At 33.5% G+C, this 19134-nt stretch overlaps 2 protein-coding genes across 3 annotated transcripts; one reads left to right on the top strand and one right to left on the bottom strand.

The window, feature by feature from the left end:
• The first annotated feature begins 3865 nt into the window (after positions 1–3865).
• On the top strand, positions 3866–7046 carry LOC145617724 (uncharacterized protein At3g17950-like). 2 transcript variants are annotated; one of them, XM_081672468.1, is made up of 3 exons: positions 3866–4144; positions 4454–4603; positions 6381–7046. In XM_081672468.1, exons 2-3 carry the CDS (start codon positions 4532–4534, stop codon positions 6870–6872), a joined length of 564 nt encoding a protein of 187 aa, XP_081528594.1. In that variant the 5' UTR covers positions 3866–4144; positions 4454–4531; the 3' UTR covers positions 6873–7046. The 2 variants fall into 2 exon arrangements, with proteins under 2 accessions (XP_081528594.1, XP_081528593.1); XM_081672467.1 differs by having other exon boundaries at positions 3866–4223.
• Positions 7047–13472: 6426 nt separating this feature from the next.
• LOC145618181 (putative E3 ubiquitin-protein ligase XBAT31) lies at positions 13473–17090 on the bottom strand. Its single transcript, XM_081672968.1, has 8 exons — positions 16746–17090; positions 16593–16652; positions 16404–16475; positions 16004–16125; positions 15755–15895; positions 15551–15658; positions 15081–15342; positions 13473–14528 (listed from the first exon to the last, which is right to left on the bottom strand). Exons 1-8 carry the CDS (start codon positions 16929–16931, stop codon positions 14151–14153), a joined length of 1329 nt encoding a protein of 442 aa, XP_081529094.1. The 5' UTR covers positions 16932–17090; the 3' UTR covers positions 13473–14150.
• Between the last annotated feature and the right edge of the window lie 2044 nt (positions 17091–19134).

The raw sequence follows: 19134 nt of genomic DNA, 5'->3' as shown, positions 1-19134 counted from the left end.
CTGAAGCTGATTTATTTCTGTAGGTGGCCTTATGCATTAATTGGTTTTCTTCTGATAATGTTGTCTGTATTGATTGGGAATTCTTAGGTCATTCAATTGCTGAATCTTTTGGGTGCTATAACTCTGTGTTATTAGTGTGATTGTGTGACTGTATGGGATGGTTTCATGGCTGGCTGGATCGCCGTTACGTGTTTCTCATATTTTGCCAATTAAATTACAGAAGTAGGAATTAACAAGCAGTATGCAAGTATACATGAACTATGAATAGTTAAATGAAGTTTTATAACTTTGGGTGGTTGATTTTTTCAAATTTTAATGAACTTCTATGCAAACTGTAAGTTAAAGTTCCATCCTAAAAGATATTTTAAAAAGTCATGTTACTACTATATGTGGTTAATATGTACATTAACAATTACTATTTGTGTAGTCAATTTTTCCGAAACATAATAATTATAATTTCGATAGATTTACATCTTTTGTAAAAAGTTGACTTTAATGAACCAAACAACTAACCTGTAAGTTGGATCAATCTTTTGCATGTTGAATTTTAAGGCAACGCCATATGCCATGCAGATGCTGGTCAGTTGTTGCAAAACTTTCAATCAATAGCAGTATGACTGGACCATAATGTGAGACTTGGTAGCTAACTCATTGAGAACTGTCTAATCTTAACTTTTTCTTTTTCTTTTTCTTTTTTGGTCTTTCATTTTTGGAAAAATTGTTAGTAATTCGTATTAGAAAATACAAAATCAATGATCTTAATTGTTGTCTGTATATCTGTTGAATCAATACTTACCATTTTTTTTTAAAAAAAAATTTTAAAAAAATTTTAAATTTTTTTTTTATAAGAATTATGATTTAGTGAAAATACAAAGAGACCCTCCTCACACAGGCTAGGATTATAAGGAATTTTTTTTTAGAATGCATACACTGTAAAACTACGATTCTATAAAATGCGACTTCTAGACTGTATCTGATAATGTGTGTGTTGAGAACCCTAATCATAATATGTCATTAAAAAACTTAATTTCAGTTGTAATTCTTTCTTAGGTTAATCATGATCAAGATCCTTATCACATGCAACTAGAGTTTATTGGTTAAAGTTTAATTTTATATTGTTCGAATGATATATCTTTATTAAAGTGATTAACACATTTTAATTATAATGGAAGAAGTATATTTCAATTAATGACCTAATGTAAGTAAAGCTATAAAGATTTAGTTACCTGTCTTACCGCAGGACCACCATTTGGTGGTGTAGTTATCATAGGCTAAAATTAGTGAAAGATGAATGGGGTGGACCATAACCAAAAGTTGTTCAGTACACTATTAGCTAATTACCTGTATCTATTTTTTGCCAAAATAAAATTACTTTTAGAATGAAAAAAAAAATTAATAAAAATTAAATAAAATTAACGAGAGAGACGGTTCAGGTATCATTGCTATGATGCTATCCAGCAACAGCAAAAGTGGACCTCAATGGCTCAATTAACCTCACCTTTTTCGCATCTTTTCTCTTGGTAGGTCCTTTCTACTCAATCTATGGCTTTATGAAATCCTTCTTATTCCTTAACTTAATCATGATATGATATGTCACCCACTTCAACAGGGTTATGGTCTTCGGGTCCCTCGATCTTGTATGATTTGCTTTCGTTATTAGTACCATATCTAAACAATTAGCTGATTGGTAGGAGTTTCACCTTATAACCTTGAGATTATAGATTTGATCCCTAACATTTGTAGTACGGAGTACATGACAAAAGCATTTCTCATTTTCTCAATTACTTCCTCCTCAAAGGGGAAGACATTGCAATCTCACTTAATTGGACTCAATGACTTGCAAAAGAAGAGAATTGATCCAATGATTTGTGTTGGTGATAACGTGCATCAACCTATATATAGGCGATGAGAAGTGTATCACAATTACATAAACAAAATTTCAACAATTTCCATTTGTAGGAGGATAACTAAAACTAAGATTATATGTTTGTGAATGTTCTATGTAATTTTTTTACTCTAAAATATAGGATAATCTCAACAATTTTTATATTGATTGAAAATTATACAAAGTATTAAAATTCTCACCTACCAAATCTCGATCCATACCTATCCCACCCTTTAATCATTCAATCCCCATAAATCCGTAATTCTCATCTCCTAAACAAACGCCCCGTTAAAGATACAAGTCTTCTCATCACTTCTCACTCACCTGGGTTTAATGCATCTGGTTGATTCATGTGACTAAGAAGAGAACTGTGTTCTAAACAAGCATGGAGTAATTCAATTTTGGACCTTCATTTAATCTCACTTCATTTAATCTTACTGTTGCATGCAATTTATCATTGGATCCATCTTAAATGTCTTCCCTATCACGAATATTGCATGTCCCACTTATTCAATTTAACTATTGTAAAGTATAACCAACAAATTTTGACTCTCTATTTTAGATTTTGAGTTTTGACAGTAGAATCTTCTACATAGTTACATTGTCATGTAAACAAGTGTACTTCAATCCAGTTAATTGTACAGAAATAAACAAAAGTGAACAGATGACATTTTTAAATCAAGATTTAGGCGGTTTTTTAGCATATTTTCCTGTGCTTACTTCTCTACCACTCGAAATTAGAATCAAACACGATTTTCCATTTTTTACTTATTTATTACTATTATTATTTTTTTATTTATAATAATGGTGAACATATGTCTTCCCATCCTCATTTTCTCAATCTTCCAAATTGAGGTATATTTTTTACGAGTTATTTTAATTTTAAGATTTTAGGAAGATTTATATACCTATATATTTTGAGAAATTCACAATAGTTTATTTTTTAACTTTTAAATTTGGATACATAATAAGATTATAATAAACATTATTACAAAATATCTTATAATAATGAGATCATTTTACATGCCCCTTCAAGATAATTGGAATGAGAAGCAATTATGGACTAAATTATTGAGATGAGTTGATGTGCTCCATGCATGCACGTCCCTTTATCAATTGGATTAGATGGAACAAGGTATTGTGATCATTATATTATCCTTGCCATATTATTATAACAAACATTTTAGAACCATATTCTTCAAGAACAATTAATTCCTTTATTTTCACATTTGATATCAAAGTTCAAATTTTCAAACATACAAAACAAAATATGTACTGTATTTTCAAATATGAAACAAATCAATTATAGCTTAATTCATAGAAATCAATTTCTTAGCTTCTTAAGAAAAATTTACTTTGTACTCGTATTAAAGATAATAATCTTTGCATGGATTGACAAAGTATAAAAAATGTTTATTGCTAAAGAGTATAGAATGTCCGGTCTTCACCAAAAAAAAATAGAATGTCCGGTAAAAAATAATAAATAAATAAATAACACACGATTTTTTAAGGGTAAATAATCTACTACGAAATTCTTTGTTGTAGTTGTTTATGCTTTAAAGGATAAAACCTCATATTTGACACCCTTCTTATTTTACGAGATTTTGACTTAATCTTCTTCCTTGTTTTAATTTAATCTCAATATTATGCGTTTAGGACAATTATGAGCATATTATGGATAAGATCTCAATAAATATCAAATCTTTAAATTGTTCAATTATGAGAATATGAACAATTTTACTACCCTTCCATAGGCATCATGCATCAAGCCTTGGAAGAAGTTTCACAAGTAGTACATTAAAATAAAGCACAAAATGCTAAAAAAAAAAGAACTTAACAGCATTGTCATTTTAATTTTTAACAGCATAATGCAAATTTAGCTGAATAACCCTTTAACTTTTTACCTTTTTTCCCTTTATTATAATTATAAATTGTCTGTGTTACCAAATTATTCTGTTTCCTCTTTTCAGTCAACAAATGATATGTCCATATGCTAATTGGTTCCTCTTTTTTTGACTCTCTTCCTCTTTCTTTCTTTCTTTCTTTCTTTCTTTCTTTGTTTATTATTTCTCATTTTTATTTACTTTTAAATTTTAATTTTATTAATTTTATCACTCTCATTTCTCACACTACTCTCTGTTCCCTGCTTCTGAAAGTTGCTAAAATCTGTAACACTTCACCACCTTCCTTTAATTTGTTGAACAAGAAAAGCCAAAAAAGGAAAATGGCAGAGATCTTCTCCTCTTCTTGTTGATTGAGGTGACCATTCCCATGCATTTTCTACTATAATACTTCATTTCAATCACTCTCTTGTTTTGCAGCTATGGCTGCACACCAGGTATTTGTTAAATTGTCTTCTGTTTTCTTCCCTAATTTTTTTAAAAAAAGATCTCATTTTTCTAAATGGGTTTTTCAATTTAATGAAATGGGTATCTTTATTTTCTTCACCTTTTTACAAATTAAGTATGAAATTGTTGAATTTTCTTGCTACTTTCTGGGTTTTTTCTGGGTGAAATGTGGTTTCTGCCGACACTAAATTAGTGAAAGTATTGATTTTGTTGAGTGCAGGAAGAGGGTTGGCCTCTGGGTTTGCAGCCATTGAATGTGAGAATTGGATTAGGAAGAGCTCGTGATTATTTTGGGTCAATGTCATTCAATACTACAATGCTTACTGGTTCACCAACTTCTACAGATTCTTCATCTGATTTAGACACTGAGGTAAGAAAAAATAAAATAATGTTGCAGAATGTGTTGAAATGACAGTTAAATTACTGATAATCTGTATATTCTGCTTTCTTTTTCACATGCTAAGATTGAAGTTTGAGGAATTATTAAGTTTTGATGCTTGATTGATGTGATTTTTCATGCATCTCAGTTATTTGTTTCTTGCAGCTTGTCTTTTTTTTGCATTGTTATACTCCATATTTGATATTAATTGCTAAAATTTATAATCAGTAGGTTGAAAGTACAAATTTAGGTGATTGCTGGTATAAATTCACAATTATTGTTCTCATTATTTACTAATTAAGTAATTATGCAATGTGATGCTCTCTTTGTCTCGAATTACTTGACCCGATGATAATCAGGCTATTAGCACGCTTTTTGAAAAAGTAGAAAGGAGAAATGGGTGAACAAATGTGAGACCCAATGGAGAAAAAGTAGAGGGAAAAAAAAAAGCTAACCATTAAGGAAATGGGACAAATAATTGTAACAACCAAAAGGGGAAATGGGGCAATTAAGTTAGGATTGAGGGAGTATGATAATGGTGAGTTTCTATGTGGAAGAGAGTTTTGCCCTCTTGCTACTAGTTTGTTCAGAATGTGTCAGTACAGAAAACATTCAGTTTCACCTACAAGACAAACAAGATTCAGGTTTAAATTTTGTTTGTTGGATTTTTGTTGAAAACAAGAATTAGAATTCCTTGATTGTAATAAATCCAATTTTAAGCTTAGAAAGTGATGAAAATGATTATTTTTTTTTTGTGTAAATTCTCTTAATCTCAACTCTCTAGGCTATAGTTTGCCACGCCATGACGGCATGACTTCCTTCATATAATCCTTATTAGTGATTGATCACTGGTAAATGTGGTTCACCAAGTTCCAAGAGTGGTTAAACGAATGTAAATGTCATAAGACATTTTGCCCTTGTGTTTCTTAAAGTAGAGATTTTGATTAACATCAGATATGATTTTGTCTTGCAAGTTTAATAAATTTGCATGTTCTATATTTGTGAGTAGCTATATAGATAATTTAGTATATGGTTTTGCTTATATTGTGATGTTAAGAGAGTCTTAAAGCTTCTTACTCGTATTTGCCACCTCCTACTCTTTTACTATTTCACTGCTGTTAGCCTGGTAGAGTGTTATATCAGCCAGGAAGGCTAATGCACACATTTCCGAGAGTGGATATTCAAGGGCATTTTTCGATAGTTTATGGTAGATACAATCTTATTTTAAGATGCACTGAAAATATAGGGAGATACTTTTAAGGAGAAAAGGCAGTGAGAGTGAATCCTTGAGCCTGACTCACTCTCGGAGATGAGTGAATTCTTTCTCTTCTAATAGTTGGTGTTAATTTTTCTTTAGTTAAGCACATGATGAGTAATAATAAAGTTTTAATTTTATGTATTTAAATCTTATGATCCTGATAATCTGATATTTAAGAAACTATATTGTGTATTTCTTTCATTTTCTGCTTTGTTAATTAATTTGTTGGCCAAAGATAATCTGATACTTTTATGGCACATGCCTGAGATGAGTAACTTTCTCTGCACATGAATCATGATACACCATTTTGGTTTCTACTTTAACTTGCCTTCATGCTGAGGTTTTCTAGGTTTGAGGAAATATTCAGTCCTGAGTTCTAAGTGTATTCGATGTTGTTCAGCACTGCAGTAAATAAATACCCATGTATCACATGGTAGTTGCTATGTTATATTAATGGCTTATCTCAGCAAGCATTTCTGAAATCATTTCATGCTTTAATTTTGCTTGCAGTCCACAGGGTCCTTCTTCCATGACAGAAGCATCACACTAGGAAGCCTTATCGGAGTTTCTAGCATTCTAGAACTTTCTAGAAGATCAATAAGGGGAAGAAGACAAGAACCACTCAAAGTCAAGAAACCTTGCAAGGCTAAACCTTGGATATTCTCGCTTTGCTCGAGGGACAGTATAGACGTCAAGAGTTCTACCACTAACACCCCATCCCTTGGCCAGTTTCTTGCAGTGGAGAGGAGGGCAGCTAATAATGAGCACAGGAGAAACCAGAGCCACAATATAGAAGTCCCAGATGAAATTTCTATGGCACAGCCCATACCCCAGCCAAATTCATTATTTGTGGATGGTCGCATTGCTCCTCCTCAGTCAAGCCCCCAATCTGGTTCAGAAGGTGATGAGGGCGGTAACAATGGAGAAAACGATCATGGGAACCATCATGGGCATGGAGTTCCTGTGTTATTTTCATGCATGTGTGGGCAGGATACTCACTGAGTTAGTATACTTCATCTTTTTATTGTCTGTTAACCATATTGTGTGTTCGGAGTGTTGATGAAATTTCATAGCAGGGTCCATGGATAAGTTGGCTTTAGGAAGATGGGCATGTATGTTGTAGAGTTAGGTACATTTGTTATTCCTATATGCAGCAGTTTCCTGGTCTTTTGTTCATTCTGCTTGTCATTAAAGAGTGTATGAAAATTGTTCTTTCTCCAACCAAATACTGCTAACTTCATGCATGTGTGATTCAGTTTGACATCAAAGGTCTAGTACAGAAATACATGATAGCAGATTAGCAGTAATACCCAACCTCAATCTCTTGCATTTATATAGACTATGTTTCATACTCGGCTAGAATAAATAAATTATGTACCCAATTTTCCACAACACACATCATACTCCACCCAAAACTAGATAATTGATTGGACCCAAATATACTTCGACCCAATTTGAAAGTGGACCGAATTTTATTCATAAAAATAGTTTTCCAATAGATTGGTATGACCCGACCTAAGTTGACACAACACATCAACATTATTCACAACTTAAGAACTATGCTCCTTCAGGTGAATTGGGCCTATATATTATCATTCAATTTGTAACATAACTTGTGTTTTCTTAAACTAGCTCCATCAATATTTATATACATACGGAGGATACGCTAGATATTCTTGGTGCGAGTGACAATATTGTGGTCCTAATTTGAAAGATGACCTAGTACAGTAGTAGTAATCACTTGTCAATATTAACAAAGAAACAAACTCTTAACTTAATTGACTGGTCCATTGATTACTACAACAGATCTCCAAGTTGAAGAAGGATGAGAGCAAAATAAGAGTTGGGGCAATCAAAGATTATGAATGAATGCCAGTAATTGAAGGAAGAAATTATGACATTGACTCCATTTTTATGGTCCCCTTCTTTTGCATACGTGCCTGTTCCTTCAGTAAGAGACTAAAATTTCCGGTCTCTATTAATGAAAGTGAATTAAAATTCATGGCTCAAAACTAGCTTACATTTTAGACATACACACACGGTGACACAACACACGAGTACGGACAATTAGACATTATACAAAATACGAAAGTATGAAATTTGTATGTTTATATGGACATGTCAATATTCAATATATGAATTTGGACATGTAAACTACACAAACTATTAGACATGTTTGTGTTACTAAGGCCAAATACCAGTCTTAGAGATCTTTGCCAACATGCATGAAACACCACTCTGTATTTTTGTATTTTAAACTACGGATTTATATATTTAAAATAAGACTCAGTTAACTTAATGTGATATATTCTTTTTTTACACAAAAGGGAGCATTCATTATATTATATCATAACGGCCTTCGCCAAGTTTAACAAAAGCAGGTTAGAGAGGCAAATAGTAGTAAGCCAACTCAAAACCTGAATATTAGTTACATAGAAAGTAGTACTAGAAATAGAGCTAAATATAGTGTTTGTAGTTAACCAAAAGAACCCTGCATGACACATTGAAGCACTTAAGATAAACAGGAGGTAGCTGAAGCATCATAGGAACTAGTTCTGGGCTTGATAATCTGGGATTTCAGCAGCATATTGTTCGAAAATGTCAGCAGGAGGGTAGAAATAAGTTTCTTTCTCCCCTTTCTTCACCCTGGTTCTGCCAATATGAGCTAGAGAATCTGCAATCTGATTGACAGACCTTCCAGCATGAAAGATAACCACATCCCAGTCACGAGAGAGAAGAGAGGAAACATCTCTAATAATATTACCAAGGTCATGATCTTTAAAAGCTTCTGGATTTTTCAGCATTTTAGAGAGAGTGTTAGCATCAGTTTCAACATCAAGATGCCTAATTTTTCTCTTCCATGCCATAAGAAGACCTTCCCTGATAGCAAGAAGTTCTGAAGCTGCAGCAGACATGGCATTGAAGTTGATAGAGAATCCTTCCTGCCAAATGCCCTTAGCACACCTCAAAACAGCACCTCCACCAGCATTCTCCAGACCCACCCAAGATCCATCAGTATTTAGCTTGTAATGACCTGTCTGGGGGGGGAGCCCAGGTTCTGCTAGCTTTGGTTGAAGTTGAACCAGAAGAGGAACTAGGAGTATCCACCTGTCCATCCTTTAATTTGAGAGTAAACATATAATCAACCAGAAAATTGTTAAAAGTCGATTGAATAAACAACATTTTTTTCTCGAAAATGGCCATGTTTCTTGTTTTCCAAAGGTGCCAAATAGCCACAACAAAGATAGTTTTCCATTGAGAATCATTTGAAAAATTGAAAACAAGCCATTCATAAAGATTAGTATTATAAAACTTGTTGAGATCAAAAGAAAGAGAAGGGAATTTATTAAAAATTAGAGACCAAAAAGCTGAGGAGTTAGGGCAATCTCTGAAAATGTGTATAGAATCTTCTAAGGGAGCCTCACATCGAATACAGATAGGATCAAAACAATTAATTTTCTTTTTTAGGATACTACCAGAGGGAAGAATATCCCTAATCAAGTTCCAGGTTAGCATCTTATATTTATAAGGCACCTTGATTTTCCACATGCTTTTCCAAGAAAAAGTAGAGAGAAAGGAAGGTATATTATTAATAGGGGGATAAGTGGAATTGTAAGCAGATTTTATTGAAAATTTTCCAGACTTATCAAGGGTCCATTTCAATCTATCAGAAATTTGAACAAACTTGGGAAGGGGGTAGGCAAGAATTAAAGAACATATGGATGAAGGGATGATGTGTATAACATCATTAAGGTACCAAGTATTATTCCTAATAATATTAGAGACACGCCAGTGACCTCTAGAGTTGGGGATGTTAATATTTGGAAGTTTGTAGAGTGGGCAATCACCAATCCAATGGTGGAACCAAAGGGAGGTGTCTTCCCCATCTCCTATATGAGTAATTATCCCAGCCTTTAGAATATCCCTGCCAGTTAAGATATCTTTCCAAATGATGGAATCAGTAGGTTTAGCAATGTAATCCATAAGGTTACTATATTTCAAATATTTAGCAGATAAAATTTGAACCCATAATTTAGATGGTTGAGTCAAAATTTTCCAACCTAACTTAGCCATAAAAGAAAGATTCCATCTCCTTAAGTCTCTTATCCCGAGACCTCCTTTAGCCATAGGATCACAAACAACACTCCAATTTGTTCTCGGAATATACCTAGATTTATTGACACGATTCCATAAGAATTGTTTACAACTTTTCTGAAGTTGACTCAGCACACTAACAGGAAGAATATTGGTTTGCATAAGATAAACTGGGTAGGAATTAAGGACTGATTTAATTAAAGTGCACCTACCGGCCATATTCAAGAGTTTAGCTTGCCAACCTTTAATCCTGGATGTGAAATGGGAATTTCATAATATCTAAGAGAAGGGCTAACTAACTCTACCAGATTAGATCACTTCCCTTAATATTGATTGGCTATCTTATTGGTCTCAATTTGGATCTTGCTGATAATGGGACATGAGGGGTCCAATATATGCAAATATACATGTTATGTGAGTTAGGAATTTCGTCATATGGGCTAACCAAATCCCTCTACCAAAACTCATCACTTAACTTCTCAATGATTGGTTTTCTTATGCTAACTTACCTCAAAATTAAATTTTAATTTGCAATTAACAATGTGAACAAAGCTATTTCTTATAAAGAATATCCAACTTTTATTTTTGGACCGTTTCAAAAAAAAATTTGTTCTCGTATTCTAGCATGGTCTCTAGTATGGTCTCTAGTCTCTTTACAACTTTATCACTCAACGCACAATTAAGTGATAAATAAGATGAAGCAATTTTTAAAGGACAAAGATATATGTCAGCACAAGCAACTAGAACAAGTGTACAACCACCACTAGATATTTAGAAAGGCTTTAATCTTTAATATGTATTCAATTCAAATGTTCCCTCCCTTTCATAGATGTCATTGAGTTGACTTTAATTTGTGTAAAATTTAATATCATCTGCGTGCCTTCAAAATTAATTTTTTATAGACCGTAGTTATAAACAATTATTTAATGTTGCCTAGTTTACACTTGGTGATTCTTCTTTCGACAACTTAGAAAAATCAAACCTTGACCTTTTCGAGTGAATAATTCAACTAGATTTGGATTAGTAACGTAATAAAGTCAAATATTACATCTTCCATTGCGTGTAAGACAAATTAACATTCTGTTACAAACTTACAATGTTACGGCGAGAATGATACGAGGTATAGATGGTTTTCACACTAGCAACATAAATTTTATATACTACTCCGTAGTATCTATTATTTACCAATTACAGTCCAAATCTAACTCCTAATGATATCATCAAATTTACGATTATATTTATATGTTAGTCATCCTATCTCATACGAACTTACGTAGTACTCCGTGTGATCCAATCTAGCTGGCTAGCCGGACTCAACAAAGATAAGAGGCCAGTAATAAGAGGCCTTAACTTGCCTAAGGTCACCAACTTTGACCCAGCTAACAACAAGCTAATGATCCACTTCTTACATTATCAGCTTATCTCACTTATATTGCAATGTCACTAAATGTTTGTTTTTACTACTTTTTAGCGCAAAAAAAAAAAAGTCAACATTTTTAAAATCAATGGATCATCCTTTTTTTTTTTTTTTTTTTTCCCTTCTTATATATTTCTCCAAGTTGGTACTGATGATACCTTGAAAGTATACGGAAAAAAGTTATTTCCAAACCTATTAATAATTTAATTACTTACCTGTTTTCGCAATAGGGGTAAAAACAGTCTAAAATTACTTGAGTTAATACCTCTAAAATATTATGAAAGTTTTTTACGTATAAACTTGTGTTCGTTCAAGTGATCCCTAATGATACTAATTAGTGTACCGAGTTGTTGATAGAGATGGTGTTGGTACTTAGTTAGGTATATGATTGTATATCAAAGAGAATCAAAGGAGCTGCACTCGTCTTAAATAGAGTACGAAAGCTATTACTTCTGACTTAGCAAATAAACCTCTGATCTTGACACATCGTATCATGCTTTCTTTTTCAATCATACTGCTATAAACTTAACTCATCATAATCCTGTATTAATTAACCATGATCTAGCAAACAAGGATTAGAAAAGATTTGTAGATCAAACAAAATGTGAGATTGAGACTAGAGAGCATGAAAAGAAAAGTGAGCATTAAGCACAAAACATTTGCCGTATGTTTAGTGTGTTAGCAAAAAGAGCAGCAAACTTGAAATCTGACTAGTGAGAAGACATGCGTCATGTATAAGACACTGTACGGTGATCTGTCCTTAATACAAATCAGTCGGCCCCACGACATATTCTTTGCTTAAAGCAGCTTGAATAATTAACGTGTACATTGTCAGTTTTGGCCCTATTGTCTCTTGCCCATGCATCTCACCCATGGTCCGACTTGGCACTCCCCATCAACGTAGGAGAGAGATTAGGGACTCCTGATAATGACGTCGGATCCAATCACATTTTTTATTTACCGAGTACTATTTAGATATTAATAAACAACTCGAATTAGCAAGTTAGACATTGTTCGTAATTTTGAAATTAGAAGGTGCTCTGTTTCTACTAAGTTTAAGCTTGATACTTTTTTCCGAACATAAAAATGAGCATACAAAACTAACAAAGCCAAAAGTCTTATATCCAAAGAGATGTGACCGATTGTACAAATCGAAGTCTATCTCATATGGTCATCCACAATAATCCACGGCGAACATAAACTATATATAATGAGTTATGAATATGTATCACCACTAGTTCATTCATAGGTCAAATATGATCTACAAGTCGTTTTCATGTCAATAATTAAATATCTTTGAGTTTTTTATTAAAATTTTTTAATTTAAAACAAATTATCCAAGAGTCATTTTCAGGCGCGGGCAACGGTGGCAAAATAGCAAAGCAAAAGTGCCCCATATATTGGTGATGATGAAAGTAAAAGGACAATGATTTTGATAGGTACAAAACTACGTGTACTTTTGACAATTGTATTTCATTTACTGATTGATTTTTTTAAGACATTTCACATTTATAAGATAGTTTTTATTTGGAGGATTTTATCAAATTATTTGACCCTATTTGTACACGTTCACATGATCTCTTCACCTCTACTGTGATTTATGGATTGGTTCATCCATTCTTTGTATTTTTCTTCTCAAACTTCTTGTAGATCTTGTTCAATTATTATCCACTACTTATTGGATTAAACTAGTTCACCTAAAGTAGATGAGATCTAGGTTTAAGGATGAAGAAATAGCTACCATAAATTAAACAAGTTGTTAATAATAATCAATTATCACATCTCAACCACCCATGTCAACTCATGACATACCGACATGTGAGCGCAGTATATACAAATTTTGGGTTAAACTATCTCATCCTAATTTATATACAAATTTTGGGTTAAACTATCTCATCCTAATTTATTACGGAGTACTTCGTATGAGACCATTTTGTAAGTTACCACTTAAAAAGGGTAAAAAGGATATAAGTTCTATTTTTTTTTCACTCGTATGAGAATGTCAACAAAAAAAAGCACTTTCCCACCGAAATAAGCACACTAGCATTGTAAGCATCTCTAATGAGGTAAAATCTGAACCAATAAGCATATACCTTCAACAATAGATCTCCGTACATCTTATGTAATTTGTAAGATCTTATTTTTATTGCAAACCAGAAGTTCAGCCTTGATATAATATACATTGTATTGTGGCTTTTACATCATAGAATATTAAGTAAAACAGTACATGGTTTGCCCATGATCCCTCCTTTACTCCTACATCAAGAGGGGAAACAAGGGCGAGGAGAAAAAAGGTAAAGACTCGAAGAGCTAGCAGGATTAAAGGTAGGTGATGAACCCACACCACATTTTTTTGACTCTTACAAAGGGTCTAACCAATGACGTTATCTAATCGAGCAGCCATTGATGAATAAAGATTTTCTCTAGAAGGTAAAAAAAGAATTCATGCTATCTAAGGGACTAGTAACAGTTTCTACCGACTCCCCAAAAAAAATTTATGGCTCGCACTTCATTTGAATTTTAAGCAAAGGACAACTAAATAATGACCCGAAAGAACAAACTTACCGAACCAAAGTTCCCCCTCGCAATCCTCCTCCATTCTTCCTCTCTGCCCTCATTTCCCACACCACATTTTTTTGGCATATGCATTTCCTATGTATAGATATTTATATAATTATAATTTCACCCAAAACAGGTTCTTGGACCGACCACGACTGACCTTTTTAGCGCCTGTTCAAAAGCTCGGACCTTTAAACGCCAAAATTTCTCTATTCATTTGGCTTATCAATCAACTCATCTGCACTGATTCTCCCTGAACCTCGAGCACTCATCTTCCCAAAGGCCGAGAGACCCTTGAAGCTGCTACTTCCCTCACTTAAGTTCCATGATCTCCTTGATTTTCTCGACTTTGAGGAGCACAAATCAATATCATCGGTTTCTATGCTTAACTTAGCGACAACTAAACGAGCAATGTTGCTCCGACAAAATGGGCAAACAGGTGGATTTACGCTTGCTGTTGTTGGGTTTGGCTTGTTATGGCAGCAAAGAGCTAAGGTGCAATGAGCACACATTCGATGCCCGCAGTCTTGGACTTCAATAGTACAGACTTGGTCAAAGCATATGCAGCATAGTTCCGATTCACTAGTCTGCAATTACCACAATTAACTTCATCAATTCCAAAGTCCTTAATCATGCTGACTAACAAACATAATTAAAATAACAAAAAGCATTAATAAACAGCAATTGCAAGCATCATTAGCATCAGTCATTGTGAAGATGATCATTTAACCCGCTGATTATAGGAAAGTCACTACTGTAAACTTCAGTTTTGATACTAGATAAAAGCGACATGAAAAATCTTCACATTCTTTTAATAAACAAACATCCCTTATTGTTTGTGCATTTAGAAGTTAGAACAACCATCATTCTCTTCCTATACCGCATGTACATAGCATCAGATCGACTATCAGTACGCAAAACTAGCAGGACAAGCTATCATTCTGACATACAATTTGACAAAACTGATAATTCATCCTTCCTATAATTAGTTTCATAACATAACTTTGCGCAGCAGCACAGGCATAGCTCGACCCTAAGTTTCCACTTTGTATCTTTTAATATGAGCAACTCAACAATAGTAAATTTAAAGCAAAACACACTGTTACCAAGTTCAAAAAGAAGTTGAAGAAGCAATATACCTCTGACAAACTATCATCAATTTCCCCACCATCTGAATGTGATGGAGAAGAAACTGAGTAATCAGTTCCTTTTAAGATGGTCTTCTCCCTTTCCCGATTGGCCTCCATTAGAGCCCGTTCGAGTAACACTTTGGCCTCTGGATTAAGATCACTAATGAACTTTAATGGTGAAGGCCAAACAAGAGGCTCTGCTGATGACGGATTTAACAAGGCGGCACATGCCCCATGCTTATGCTTTAAAGCCACCAGGTATGGTATTCTCCTGTAAAAACAGGTCCAACAACAGTCAGCACAAGCAATCAACTCAACTCAAAAACATGATACAAGGATCTTGTTCAAGGTAGGAAGAGCAATATGAAACGGAGGTAGAACTACTAATTACACAGAATTTCGATATCTAGTGAATAATTCAACAGAGTTTTTAAATAACAACAACAATCAATAAAGAGAAGTATGGACATAATCCATACCCAGATTCATCTCTTTGCAGCCGGTCCGCGCCCCATGCAAGCAATTCACGGATGCAATCAAGGGATCCGCCACGCGCAGCCAAATGTAGAGGAGTGCTCCCAGGATAGCTAAACACAAAAATTCAAACCACTTTAGACAAATGAAATCTCAATAATGCCAAATTCAACAAATTCGGTATATCTTTACAACCATCCATTACTCACCCATATCCTCCAGTAGAAGCACAAACTAAAGCCCCACAATCAAGCAAAATATGAACACACTCGGGCCGTCTTTGACGGGCTGCCAAGTGTAATGGGGTAGCGCCTTTTCCATCTCTAATATTCACAAATCGAGCAAATCCCCTGAAAATCCACCTCAATTATTACCCCCATTTCAACCAATAATACAATCTAATTTCAACAAGATACTCAAATAATGAAATTAGGTTGGTATTAATATAAGAGACATACCAAGAAATGGCAACATGCGATGTACGGGCGGTAGAAATAATGAGTTTTAGACAATCTGAATGCCCATAATAGGCAGCATAATGTAAGCAAGTTCTTCCTCGCAAAGAATCAAACATTAAAATCTGAAAACATTCCACAAATAATCATATTAGTATCACGCTAATTTAACTTCTCAACTACCAAAACTTTAAAAACCCAAATCAAATTTTACCCAAAGTATCATCAAGGTTCATATCTGTTTGCTCAAATATCATCAAAGTTCACATATTTTTGCTAGAAATTACATGAAAATTACTTAGATATTGCAAATTATTTTTTCAATTTTCAGACAGATTTTCCCCATTTTCCCAAAAATTAGCTAAAAATGAGAAAGTTATGGATAAAATGAAGATTGACTTACATTGGCTCCTGCATGAAGGAGCTTCTCCACACACGAGATTTTCCCGTGTATAGCAGCCATCATAAGAGGTGTCTGTTGAATCATTCAACCATTAATCAACAAATGAGTCAATTCATTAATTTTAATTTTAATTTTAATTTTTTTTTATTACAACAAATTAAAACCCCGAAAAAACTAAATATAACTCACCTGTTTATGACGATTTAAGGCATCAAGATTAACAGATCGTTCCAAAAGCCAAGTAACAACCTAAAAAATGTCCAAAAATCCATCTTTAAACAAACCCACATTCCAAAATCAAACCTTTAAAAAAACCCAGAAATCAATTTTTCATAAACCCACCTCGATCTGACCATAAGAAGCAGCAACATGAAGCAAAGAGTTACGATCATAGAGAGAAAATTCATATAAAAGAGAAGGGTCATCTTCTAATTCTGTTTTTAAAGTATCTAAATCACCCATTTGAGCTGCTTTAAAAATCCCATTTTCATGGTTATTTGGAGACGCACAACTCATCCCCTGGCCCATTTTTATTTAATAAAGATAAGATACACCACCAGGCCGTGCACCAGAACCACCGTGCACGGTGGTGTGAGATGGTGGGTGGCGTAGGATTGATGAAAGGGAAAGTGAGAAGGGTGGTTTAAAAGTAGGCCTTTAGTTTAGTATGTATACTAATACTAGTAGGACTAAAAATTGATAGAGGAGAGAGAAAATTGGGGCACGGGCAGTGTGGGAGTTTGGGACTGCCCGTTGATCTAGAGAGAGAAAAGGCTGACCGTGTGGGGTAGTCAGAACTATGGACTGACGACGGGCAGATAGTCAGATATTTCCGGGCAATTTGCTCTTTTTTTTTTAATCTTTTTGTAATGTAAAATTGAGTGGGTGATTAGATTCCTTGAATCATTTTCATTGATTGTATTTAAGTAAGGATATTTAATTAATGATTCTTACAAATTTTATGGGCCTAATCAAAGACTCATGTGTCGAGTTTGTCCCCTCTCTTTTCCCTCCCTCACGGCCTCATATCAGAAATAGTACAATGTAATTAAATACGGAGTAATTTATAATCGTACGGTTTAAAAAGTTCGACTCATTTAATATTCAAAAAGACGGGTACATATTATGTATTCTATTAGATTTTAGGAAATTTGAGAAAGGTGAGTGAGTATAAGAAATATTTGGGCAAAGTAAAAGAAAAAAAAAAACTTGAGTGATGTGAAAACAAAGATTGATAAAACTAACCGATAGTAAAGGTATATGGTATGAGGATAAGAGCCTAAGAGGGGTGAATAGAAAAGGGTATTCATAACTTATAGAGACCAAATTAGTCCAGCTATGAAAAAGTTCAAAACCAAAAATATATTTAAATTTCATAAAATAAAGAGATTTTTATACAAGGTACTCGGGTATATGATAAGACGCACTTGTAATAATTTATTATAATAATATATCATAATGTGTAAAAATTCATTCAAGATAAATAATACAATAATAATAATGTGAGGTTGTGACTTGTGAGTATCATGATTCATGTGTAGGTACATGTTTTGGTTTTCATTTTTCACTTAGGGAAACGAGGGGTTTAGCTAGTTAATGGGCGTGAATGGTTAAAAGAATGTGGTGTTTGAATTGTAATAATGAAATACTCTCTTTATTACTTGTTCAATGGATATGGTGGGTGCTTGAATAAAAGCTCAATAATAGTCAATAGCTGCCAATTTCCTTGAGAAATTTTTGTTCATGATGAATTATTTACTTCTATATAAATTGACCCTTGACCAATCGGCAACTGCTCCTAAAAAACTTTTAGAAATGTTAAGTTGCTTTTAATTACTCTTCTTTATAAAAAATTGCACTTACAAAAAAAAATTGGAAAAAAAAAACCAACTATTGCAATTGTCTAACTTGTTCAAAAGGAGAAAAAAAAATTGTTTAATAGGTGTAATTGTATTTTTTTTTCCTACTAAGTAATACGAAGTAACAGATTTCATTAAAGTACTACGAAGCATATAAAATGAATGCACCAACAATATAAAAGTGTTTTGCGAATGAATAAATTCAAATTCTATAAAGAGTATTATCAGACACAAATGAGAAAACAATAATAGACCGAATAATATACGTAGTAATAGTTATGCAAGCATAAGGTTGTTGGCATTCAATAACTTAACCTCCTAATTTGTAAATGTAGAATGATGAAAATATTTGGTGGGTTAAGAAAGCCTTTAGCAAAATACATTAGCACATATAGTAATAACCCCATGTGACTATATGTGAATGAATTCTCAACTTCATATGCTTCTATCCTTTTAGATAAAAGCCTCGAATGAGTCGAATCTGATCTTTCCATGATTTCATTGGCTATAATAAGTTAATAACATATAAATCGCAAAATTGCAAACAAGCTAGTACACAAATTAAGAAGCTTTGCCTCAGCTTTTGTAGTTATGTAGGCAATGTATTCATGCTTGTAATAAATAGTAAAATTCTTAAGTACAAGGCAAGAGATCGACTCTAGTGTCCACATCTTTTTTCTATTGTTACATACTATACCTTAGCAGTGATGGAATCATTTAGCTTTATGAATTAACTATGGTATAACCTGCATTTGATTCTTTGCTCTTTGTCGTACGTATGTATAATGTTAAATTCTTTTTTATTTATAAGCCACCATGTTCATACATTAATTCTTATGGAGATTGTTTTTCATAATGAATAGTGTGCGGCC

Source organism: Chenopodium album, chromosome 26, assembly GCF_948465745.1.
Source record: "Chenopodium album chromosome 26, dcCheAlbu1.1, whole genome shotgun sequence".
Taxonomy (NCBI): Eukaryota; Viridiplantae; Streptophyta; class Magnoliopsida; order Caryophyllales; family Amaranthaceae; genus Chenopodium; species Chenopodium album.
The sequence above is the reverse complement of the archived record's forward strand: the minus strand, read 5'-3'. Positions and strand labels throughout refer to the sequence as shown.

Coding starts and splice junctions, on each gene's coding strand:
- LOC145617724 (XM_081672467.1), top strand. Junction 4,604..6,380: donor CATCTGATTTAGACACTGAG/GTAAGAAAAAAT, acceptor TTTTGCTTGCAG/TCCACAGGGTCCTTCTTCCA.
- LOC145618181 (XM_081672968.1), bottom strand. CDS start 16,931: ATGGGCCAGGGGATGAGTTGTGCGTCTCCAAATAACCATGAAAATGGG. Junction 16,653..16,745: donor CTTCTTATGGTCAGATCGAG/GTGGGTTTATGA, acceptor GACATTTTTTAG/GTTGTTACTTGGCTTTTGGA. Junction 16,476..16,592: donor CCTTAAATCGTCATAAACAG/GTGAGTTATATT, acceptor ATGATTCAACAG/ACACCTCTTATGATGGCTGC.